The 11,908-nt window shown below is 38.0% G+C and overlaps 1 protein-coding gene across 1 annotated transcript in view; it reads left to right on the forward strand.

Annotated features, from left to right (window-relative positions):
- Positions 1-11,908, forward strand: part of LOC106871716 (myophilin) — a 36,420-nt gene that overhangs the window by 21,713 nt on the left and 2,799 nt on the right. Inside the window, exon 2 of the mRNA XM_052972447.1 lies at positions 10,340-10,455. Coding sequence (XP_052828407.1) covers positions 10,340-10,455 — 116 coding nt within the window. The remainder of the gene's footprint in view (positions 1-10,339; positions 10,456-11,908) is intronic.

Raw genomic sequence — 11,908 nt, forward strand, 5'->3', positions numbered from 1 at the left:
ATAGAAGCGGTGAACTGGTAAAATCGTTAGCACGTCGGACAAAATGCTTAGCGGCAATTCTTCTGGCTCTTTAAGTTCTGAGTTCAAATCCCGCCGATGTCAGCTTTGCCTTTCATTCCTTCAGAGGTCGATGAAATAAAGTACCAGTCAACTACTGGCGTGGATGAAATCAACTTGTTCACTCCCCTTAAAATTGCTGACGTCCCATTCAGAGGAAATGCGATCTTGGTCGCTTACATACCATGGATACCGGGTGAATAGGGTTCAGTCGAGGGCTCAAGGAAGAAAAGAAAAAAAAAAAAAACACAGAAAGATATCTTAGAAGCTTGCAGATGCAGAAAATATTAGATATATAAACGATTGGCGGCGTTAAATTACAGAGCGGAGAAGAAGCATGGCAAATGTTAAACAAACACATAAGAATCAAGTATTTGTAGAATATTGTTCCTTACTGTTGACCTTAAAAAGAAGGTTGCATCTATATATGCAAATAAAAGAAATTCCAGCTAAAGCTTGCTCTTCTTTTTATAGACAAGATACTATTTCACCTTCAGCATCAATGAATCCATTTATCAGTCTCAAGATAAACGCCTCGTTTTCGGTTGGTTATTTCTAATCACCTTCGCAATATAACGACTACTTCTATGATTCACAGACACCATCTGTGTGAAAAATAATAGTTATATTAATGTTAACTTAAACTATTACCTTTTATGGCTTGATCTGATTAAATTATTACACGTTTATCAACATTGTATCTAGCTTTTTTAAATAGTTAATTACGGAAACCATTTTTAAGCAACGATATCAGTAGGAGAAATTCCAACAATAAGTCTTTTAAGATAGGAAACAAAAACCAGAGCCAGACAGACTTCTGTTCCATTCTCTCCCGAGAATAAAAGATAAGAGCTGGCGACATAACTGACCCTACTGTTACATTCTGATACTGTCTGCAGCGGCATTATCGCCATTATTTACATAGGGGCGGCGACAGGGTTTGGTGGTGGTGGTGGTGGTGTGTGAAAAGAGGTTTTCAGAGGAACGGCAAAAAAAAATGTGGTTATCAAAAATAATTCTGATTAGAGTTGGTCAGGGTGGGGTGGGGATATTATTTGAATCACCCACCCGCTTTTATTTAACTCGAACCGTCTATTACCTTCTGACTAAGCACACAAACTGCCAGATACGCGCAGGCAAGAACCATGTTTTTAGATACAACAATTTGTTCTATGACTTGTTTTGAAGATCTGAATAATTGGTTATCTGTCGGATAAGAGAGGTCTGGATAAAATATTTCTACTGGTCAGCCAGTTATTTTGATAAAGAATGAATGATTTAGTTTGCCTATTACCTGAAAATTAAAGATAGTAATGTCACAGACTAACAAAAAAAAAATGACTGACAAAAATTATAGAGATTAGCAGTAATGAGATTGACAAAAGAGCGATTAGCTGTAACTAAAATTATAATAGTAATGATGCAAACCAATAAAATATGGATTAACTATAACCAGACTGGTTAAATAATGATCAAATATAACCAAAATTATTGAGAGTAATGTCCGCAGGCTGACAAAAGAATCTACCGTACCTTTGTTGGAAAATGGATGCTTCTTCTTGTTAATCTTTTAACTTCACGTGGAGCATAGGACGCCAACATGAGATCTCCATCCATCTCGATCTTTGGCAATGGATTGCAGTTGTCCCCAAGTGTAGCCACCTGTGAGTACTTAAATTTCTGCGGCCTTCGTACTGCTGTTAGTCTGCCACGCTTGCGTCTTCCATGATATGTCCTCGGAGGGCTTGCCTTCTGGTGTTGGAAGCCGGTTTTCGTAGAGTGTGTCCCTGTCAACTTCATTTCCTCATCTTGATCTGGGTTTCCATAGGTTGCTGGTTCCACTATTTCTTATTTCTTTATTGCCCACAAGAGTCTAAACGAAGAGGGGACAAACAAGGACACACAAAGGGATTAAGTCGATTACATCGACCCCAGTGCGTAATTGGTACTTAATTTATCGACCCCGAATGGATGAAAGGCAAAGTCGACCTCGGCGGAATTTGAACTCAGAACGTAAAGACAGACGAAATACCGCTAAGCATCTTCGCCCGGCGTGCTAACGTTTCTGCCAGCTCGCCGCTGGTTCCACTGTTTCTATAATGGTTTTGTTTGTGAGTTTGTTTTGCCATCTCATCTGAAGAATGTTCCGGACGCATCCATTTACAAATATTAAGAGTTTGTCGCTGGAAAACTTTGTGACTCGCCATGTTTTACATGGGTACAGCTAAATGTGCAAAATGCGCTGCAAGGATGCAAATTATCTTTAAAATAGCATGTTTCACACACTATCTTTTAGATAGTGTAGTAACGCCGTGCGCATGCGTAGTCTCACGCATGCGTGGAATTCAACAACCAAGCTTTCCTGCTTTGATCGATCTCTTTCTTGCTGGCCAGCGATTGAGCAAGGACGTGTCTAGCTGTCTCTCCATCTTTCGAACTCACGCTAGACAGCTCACATCAATATACCAACGTCCCAACAACCATGTTCTCACACACCGAAGACGTCTCAACAAACAAGAGTAAAGCTGTATATATTCCACCATGAATAAATATTGTTTGTGTTGATAGTCTGGAGTTCTGCGTTCCGTTCAATTCCTAATTTAATATAGGAAAGTCAGGTGTACATCTAATGATGTATAACCCACTTTCCTATAATAGTATGCGTGTTAGCATTGGATTATATTTGATTATTGTGCAAAAGCAAGATTTTATATTTTCAAGTGAATAATAAAGGAGTCTTTCATTCTCCCCTTCGTTGAGTCCTATACTTCTGATAGAGTCGTGGAGGCGACGTCATGACATATAGCATATCCTGTGTACTTTAACACTTGGCGCCCTTCGCCTCAACAAGATAATACAAACAACTTGTATTTATTGTAACGAAGACTATTTTCGCAGTCACATAATCTGACAGCATCTGAAATATCAGTAAGATGTGAAAAGCAGAACAGAGTATATTTACGTTGTGTGAATCTGTTAGATAGCGCTCCGCCCTTCTCGACTTCAGGTAATTATGTTTTAACACTGATATAGCGAAACCTGAGGAAACATGTTTATTGTAAGCGAAAGTGCTTAGGTGATTGCACAAGATTATTTTGCCGGTGAAGAAAAGAGATTATATACAAATAGCCGATTTCGTTTAATTGCATAATTTCATAATTCGGATAATTGCATAGCCTTTTTAAAACACCCACTCGTTTAATCGACGTGTTAATGTATATGCAAATAAAATCAATGAGTAAAAATAATTGTCTAAATATTACGTAAAATAGTACATTTATTTGATTTTATTTGGATAAAGTGATTCTGAATGTTTCCGTTTCCGTGAGTCAAAATAAAAGTAGTCAGTGTTTGGTATCTCAGAGGACCTTGGCCCTTTTCCTCCCTCCAGGCCCAGCAAGTAAAAAGAAAAGAAATACGATGTCAAATAAATAAAAGGTCTGTGTATGCAGCTGAGGAGTGTTAAATTAGAATAACCACATATGTGTCCACTCAATGTATATACACCGTTGATAGGCAAGATATTGCAATCTTCGTCCGAAATAAATAGATAAATCTTTTAAAGACATGGTGTGTTAAAAACGAATATATCGGATGGGGATTTTTTAAAAATCATCCCAGCAGTGGCTAGGGAGAACGCTAGATGTATTTCGGTTTCTTGGGCCTTGTCGATATACATTGGAGGCGGCAAATTTCATCTAGGCATGTGGCTGAAAGTATACGTCATTGACAAGGCCCAATAAGACCAAAATGCAACTAACATTTTCACTAGCAACCGCCGGGACGATTTTTTCCCCTCTCCCTCCGATATATATTGTTATTATTTTTTGTGGGGCGGGGGTCAACACAGCGTGTCAATAAAAAAATTTCATATCTTGGATGAAAACCACAGTAGTTTGCCTGACAGTGGTGTATATTTGTTACGTATGATACACCACAGATTGGGGCATCATTGGTGATTAGGGTATTCAGCTCACGACCGTAAGGTTGTAAGTTCGATTCCCGGTGGCACGTTCTGTCCCTGAGCAAGACGCTTTATTTCGCCTTGCGTCAGTCTACACGACCGGTAAAAATGAGTTGTACCTGTAATTCAAAGGGCTGGCTTTGTCACATTCTGTGTCATGCTGAATCTCCCTGAGAACTACATTAAGAGTACGCGGGTCTGTGGGGTGCTCATCCACTTGCATGTTAATCTCACGAGTAATCTGTTCCGTTGATCGGATCAATTGGAACACTCGTCGTCGTAATCGACAGATTGCCAGTTTTACATATGTGGTTATATTGAAGTTATTCTTACTATTTCAATGAATTAACGACTGTCGAAGTTTAAAGTTTCAGTGTATTTAAATTATCTAAAGTTCATTGTCGATAAATACCACACAATAAATGAACCCAATTTTTCATGTCACTTTGGCCTATGATTACTCCAATTAATTTCTTTTTCTAAATTAACCAATTAACGACCATAGTTCATTTTTTGGACCACCAGAAAAAATTATTAATATTTCTCCAACAATTATATTTTACCGAGACATATTTAATTAGCGATAAAGATTGAAGTGTCTTTTAAATATTTTATTGATTATTAGCAACACTGTTGTTTCAAGTTTCTCTAGACTTAGAGTGGAACATCCAGGATGAGAGAAAGAGATAGATAGATAGATAGATAGATAGATAGATAGATAGATAGATAGATAGGTGCGAGAGAGAGGTGGGAGGGGAGAGAATTGCACCAGCACAGGGCTGGAACTTTATTTGTCAGAAGGCCTCGCATTTTGAGGGAACATATAATCGTTTAAAATTCCCTGGCGTGGATAACCAAGTCACCCAGTCAATATACGTAAAAATATATTACAATATCTTCAAACAGGGCTGGAATTACAAATTAATCAAACAAGGCGATCACTAAAGGCTCTGAAATTAGGGGCTTCCAGAAAAAATACAAATGTGCAACAATTCTTTTGTTTTTTCTTTTTTTTTTACTTGTTTCTTTCACTCAATTGCAGCCATGCAGGAGAGCCACTTTGATGGGTTTAGTCAAACAAATCGACCACAGAACTTATCTCAAGTGTGGTACTTATTCTATCGGTCTCTCAAGCCGAGCCGCCAAGACGCTGAGACGTAAACAACCACTAGCCAACCTCGGCAGAATTTAAACTCAGAACATAAAGACAGTTATATGTTATTACTGTTATATTTTACTACTCCCGGCTGTCTTCAGCAAACTGTCGTAAATGAGAGAAGAGGGTTCTCATTGTTGGGCCAACCTAGAGTTCTGAATACTGAGGTATTGTTGCTGTCAAGTATCACAAAACTCAATGAATGCGGAAGGCTGCTCTTGTTGATGTATGTATTAGACAACTCTCTCTCTCTCTCTCTCTCTCTCTCACACACACACACACACACATACACACACAGCTATATCTAACACTTTTATATTAAAAAAAAACTTGTGATGGCCCTACAGGTAAACAGTATGGCTGACACCCTGTCTAACCGGGGTTGCCAATTAGTACATATATTTATAGCTAATATCAAAGATTTAGATGTTAAGGTCATAGCACTGACAGAAGAAGGAGAGAAGGAAGCGGAGGAAGAAGATGAGGTAATAGTAGTGTTGTTGTTGGTGATGTTGTTGTTGTTGTTGTTGATGGTGGTGGTGGTGGTGGTGGTAGTAATGGTGATGGAGGTTGCAACAGAAATGGCGATGTTTGGAAGAGCTAGTGTTGGTAAATAAAGAGTACACAGCCGATGTCTTTGCGAATACAAATATGTGTGCGCATGCGCATGTGCGTATGTGTATCTTCACACACACACAAACACACACACACAAACTCATATATATATATGTATATTCTGAAATCAGAAAGATGGAACAATGTCTTTCGAAAGACAACGTGAGCTAGGGTGAAAATCCATACCCACCCACTGAGCAATAAGGTATCGTTTTACATTATTTTTAGAACAAAATAAAAGATTACATACAAATGGCTGTCAAGGAGAATATTTGCGTGTCAGCTAACGGTATGCGCGGCAATCACTTGTCTATCCTTCGATAAATATCATAATACACACACACGCTGGCTTTAATCTCAATCTGAATCTCGAGAAGCTTTCTTGTGCGGTGTGGCATGTGCCTGTGTATATGCGTACGTGTTTATTATGCACAGAAACGCGTGTTAAGGCGGCGAGCTGGCAGAATCGTTAGCGTGTCAGAATAAATACTTGTTAGCATTTTTTACCACTACTTATGTTCTGAGTTCAAATCTCGCCGAAGGCAACCTTACTGTTTTTTTTTTTTTTTTTTTACATCCTTTCGGGATCGATAAAATAAGATGCCAGTCAAATATTGGAAGCCGATGTAATAGACATATCGCGTTCCCTTAAATTCCTAGCCTTGTACCAAAATTACAAAGAATATGTGTGTGTTTTGGTGTCAGAATATGTGTGCGAATGTATTTATTTGTATACTGCGACCTTTCGAACTTTGTACATATAATATCGGTGGCAGGGAGAGTCACCATTGTCCCAGAATGAGGTGGTCTTCATTATTGCCATGATCTTTGGCATAAGATTATTATGGATAAAGTCGATTGTGTGTGTTGTAAATAGGAAGAAAACATGCGATATTTTATAATATATCTGTTCAACGAAAGACCGAAAATATATCGGGACATGAATTTTCTGATGTTCACCGGGAGAGAGACTTAAGATATAGAGATCGTCTTTTACAGTATCTAAATTCAACAGTCATTAATGTCTTACTCGAATTGGTCTTGAATGAAATTTAAATGTGAGTTTATCCAACTCTACTCACGTTTCTGGCTTGTTTGTGGCGAGAAGTCAGAAGCGTTTTCCGTGGCTGCGCTCAACTTCTGCCGAGATTATTTAGCGATAAACTGCTTATAACTCGAGAAAATGGCACGAGTTTCAAGGGCAATTGTGTTGATGTTCTGAATTTGTGGTGTGGTCTTCTGCAAGCAGATTAGTCGATAAATAGAATGTACACGTCAAAATTGCTTGTTTCAGTTGCAATTCGCTCATGGCACTAGCTTGATAACTAAGAGAATGGGGTCTGAATCCTAGGTCTCGCTACGTAGTGGACAAAAGGAAAACAGACTGCACGGATTGGAAATGAAGGGAAGGCACTGACTGTCTGTGTTTACTTATGAGCAATATGTAGAGCTATGAGTGTGTACGTATGCGTGTGTGTGTGTGAGAGGGAGAGAGAGAGAGAGAGAGAGAGAGAGAGTGTGTGTGTGTGTGTGTGTGTGTGTGTGTGTGTGTGTGTGTGTGTGTGTGTGTGTGTATCAGGGGCGAACTGAGCCGTTGGTCAAACGAGCACTGCCCGAGGGCCCGGAGCTCTGAGAGATCTGCACTGTACATGTTAACTCTACTAAAACACACATTAAAAGGGGCCCTGTAAACAGTTACGCACGTGGGCTCTTAATACTCTCAGTCTGCCCTGGTGTGTATATTAACTTATGTGCAGTATGTATAGCAATGTGTGTGTGTGTGTTAATCTTTGGACAGTATGTGTGTTTTAGTAGAGTTAACATGTAGAGTGCGGATCCCTCATTCAATGTGCCATTCCTTCCTTTTAAAGGCGGCTGGATGTTACTTGAAGGAGAGTAAGCTACAATTTCTAATAGGTTGTGAAACCACATAGATGCTCAGTGATGGTACTGGTGAATTGAATGGTGATGGTGGTGGTAGTGGTGGTGGTGATGCTGAAGATGAAGATAATGATGATAAAACGGCGCTGTTTGCCAACCTAAGCTAACTACCAAAGTACTTTTCAGTTGCTGCATTTTTGAAAGTACATCGCCTCTAGTTTGGAATATAATATTCTGGAGTAGGCGATGTGATGCCATTATAATTTACTTTCGAGGTTTAAGATTTCCATATGCTTACTGGATTCCATTTTTGGGAATCATAATTTGTTATCTGACCTGGCACTTCAACAAACAAGCTAAAATTTTTGAATGCTGCAGCAATATGGTTCCTCAGACGAGCATTAATAATACTTTACATAAATAGAGTAACAGACGTTGAAGTTTTTATAGATAGGTCCTCCTTTTGTCAATGTTGATCATGATATCTGTGTCATTACAGTGTTGCTATCAGAACTCAAAAATCCAGAATAAATCTCGTCTGACCTTGTAACAGTTTTACTAATCCAACATCATTCTCTCAACCCCCAAAGGATAACAGGCAAAGTTGATTTCGGTGGGTTTTGAACTCAGCGCGCAGCAAATCGGAACAAATATCGTAAAACATTCTTGCCCATCGCTTTAACGACTCTTATAATTCGCCGACTTTAAAGTCCTTAGACAAGCAGAAACCACCAGTAAAGTTCTAATCAACAAAAGGAGAAAATAACAAGTTCAGTGCATTGAATATCATTTGAAAAAAATGAAGGTTTGAATTCATAATGACAACTGGAAACTCAAAAGAAGAAAGAACGAACCAGAGAAGACAGACAGATGATACTTGATGCAGTGACGTAACTAGGGCGTGTTGTCCGGTGCAGCCCTTGAGCCTGCCGCTCCCTACTTTCACATACTCTTTACAGGCTTATACAGAAAACAATAAAAGTTCCGCGCTCATAAAAGTACCGCCCGGGGCAGATTCCTCACCCTTCATCGCTCCACCACCACCAACGGTACTGACTTGATAGTTTTTACAGCTGACTACTGAAGGACCGTTCTGTGTAGGACAGGAGGGGTTAGAGGTCGATCATAACCAACGTTTGTAGTCAAAGCACACGACAAAGAAGAAGCATGGCCATTGATAAATAATAATTTTTGTTCGAAAAAGATTCTGTGTATACTGCTAATTAACGGAGTAGTTATTACTATTTAGCTATGAGTAAAGAATGATCGAGCAGATTTATAATCAAAGGTTTCCGGCGATAACATTCCAGCCTTTTATTCAAACAGAGTAGTTAAAACTTCTTTATCCAATGTATCCCACAATTTTTTTAATTAGGAGAATGTGATCTGAAGAAGATTTGGCTGTTGTTTCTAGAAAATTGAGCAACCACGTCGAGACCTTTTCGTTGTCATAAACTTAAAAGAGAATGTTGGCTATTTGTGCGCATATTAATGAACGATTTCTAAAATAGGTACAAAATCAGGCATTTTGGATTTATAGTTAGTAATATTAACTCCAGTACTTGACTGGTATTTATTTTATTGGTTTAAAGTCATAGCGTAAAGAGAGGCAACTAAAAAGTGCCAAGCGTTTTGTTGGATGTTAGTCAACTCTGCAAATCTACGGCCCTTGTAGTTATGCCATAATAAAGGATGCTGCTTATTAACATAATTGGGAGTATGCAACATTTACAAAAAGAAAGCGATTATTAAAGTCTACACTATCTAGAAAATTCTTAAAAATTCTAAATTTAGTATATTTTTTTCAAAATATTGTTTTCAAGTTTCCTTTATTATTGAAGATTTCAATTACAGAAAACTAATTTTAAGTCAGTACAAGATAGCATTTTTTTAACACTACACAATAGCGTTCCCCCTTTGTCTTCTCTCTCAATCTGTCTGTCTGTCTGTCTGTCTGTCTGTCTGTCTGTCTGTCTGTCCCTTTGTCTCCCTGTCTCTCTGTCAGTCTGTCTCTCTGTCAGTCTGTCTCTCTGTGTCTCTCTTTCTCTATCTTTGTCTGTCTATCTGTCTGTCTGTCTGTCTGTCTCTCTTTCTCTCTCTCTCTCTCATACTTCATGGCGCTATAATCTACAGGCATAATAGTCAAAACATTTCTCCAGATTATATGTCTAATTCAGTGTCAGTCAAATTATGTTGTTTCCAGTATCCCTCCATATTTGTTGGGTGTTTTAAAGAAGAAAAATAGTTTTTAACTTACATCACTTGTACCAAATACAAACTTGTAACTGTAGTGATTGAACAAAACCTCACAACTTTCTCAATTAGTCCAGTGTAGAGACACACGTGATTAGCCAGTAGTAATAAAGATATTCATGGGAGAATAATCGATTATTATAATGCTAAAAGTGATGGTATAGCTGTTCACGCTCTCTGATATGGAAACATGATTACGATCTTGATGAATGAACGACATGTGTGAGAGAAGAGAGTTATGAATGAAAAAATACGAAGCGGAATATAGATTTTAGATTTGATGAAATAATTTTGCTTTAATTTCCAATTTGGTTCAAGTTGATGCAAACGACGTAAGCCTACTAATTCTTGACTTATTTCTACTTTTAGAATACCTTTAAGAATTAACAAATTGTCGATTTTTCTTCTCGCAGAGAAACGCTGAGAAAGAAAAAGAGGCTTTGGACTGGATTGAAGCCATTCTTGGAGAACCGATTGATCGGAAGAAACCATTTGAAGAAGTTCTTAAAAATGGTATTATTCTTTGCAAGTAAGTGTACTTAAAACTGTTGGCACTATTTGAGTTTTCCTAATTGTTTTAGTCCCAAGTAGTCGTCAGTGTTTTGGTCTCAAAATATTGCCGTCTGCTTTTATGGATTTTTTAATCTTAAGTAAATAGAGCGGAACTCCTCGCGACGCTTCATCCTAGAGGAGGTTGAAAATTCAGTGAAGGAGTTCCTTGCTTCGAAGGACAAGAACTGGTATCAGCATGGGATCAAAGAACTGGCAGAAGCGTGGTTTCAGACATTGCAACACGATGGCTTCTACTTTGAATATTAAGCTGGTTTTGTTGTATGTTGTTGAAGAAAGCAAATAAGTTAACAAAATATTGCAAAACGTTTGACTCAACACAATATATGTTTGTGTGTGTGTGTGTGTGTGTGTGTGTGCGTGTGTGTGTGTATGTGTGTGTGTGGGCGTGTGTGTGTGCATATATATATATATATATATATATATATATATATATATATATATATATGCACGCACACGCATACACACACCGCATGCACAGAACTCTATATAACAACGGGTGTTTTTTTTTTCATCAAAGAAAAAGGAGATAATTTACTACTACCCTTATAAATAAAAGGGCCTCTGGATAGTAAGAGCCTCTTTTGGGTTGAAATACAAATATAGGCAATGCCTAACGAAGCAAGTAGTATGTCTAAATACAGTTAAGTTGTATATATCTTTTTCGATGAAATCGAACTCTAAATAATATTAAATGCTTCCATTTTTGTTCATTCTAATATCATATGTATGTGTTCGTGTGTGTCAAATGAGTATACAGTAATATAGGTCCATTACAGCCGATCTTACCAATCTGTTTCGCACCGGATATTGTATAACTTGACAGTTATCTTATATTTGGTGCGAAAGTGACTGTAAGATCGGCTATAATGGATTTACAATACTGTGGCTGTTGTGCGTGCAACACTGTACCTGTGAAATCTTGTATCCCTGCCGTAAGGCCTTATTTCCACACACGCCAGCTTAATTTAATTTAATTTGTCCTTAGTCGAAAGACATCTGTTGTTATGTCCTGTTATTTTCATTGTATTTGTGTAACATTGTTCATTTTTTCCGTCCTTGTTTTTGTATACATTCGCTGCTTTCTTCCAAGGAATCTAACGCTCTTAGCTTAGTTTTTCCTTGGGGCTGGCCAGATTGGAGCAATATCGAGAATAGCCACCCGAAATTGCAAGGATAATCTGGATCTCAACTGAAGAGAGAAAACTCCGAATGACCTGTCCTTGTTTTCTTTGTATCGTATATCTGGATGTTTTGTCCCTTTCTTGTATCACCTAACTGTCTGGATGTTTTGAGTTCTTGTCCCATTCTGTATTATATATATATATATATATATATATACAAACACACATGATAGTAATTGTTTATATAAAATGCTTCCAAAATAAACAAAGAAAGAGGCTTATTGAGTT

The sequence above is a fragment of the Octopus bimaculoides genome, chromosome 1 (genome assembly GCF_001194135.2).
Source record: "Octopus bimaculoides isolate UCB-OBI-ISO-001 chromosome 1, ASM119413v2, whole genome shotgun sequence".
In the NCBI taxonomy this organism is placed as follows: Eukaryota; Metazoa; Mollusca; class Cephalopoda; order Octopoda; family Octopodidae; genus Octopus; species Octopus bimaculoides.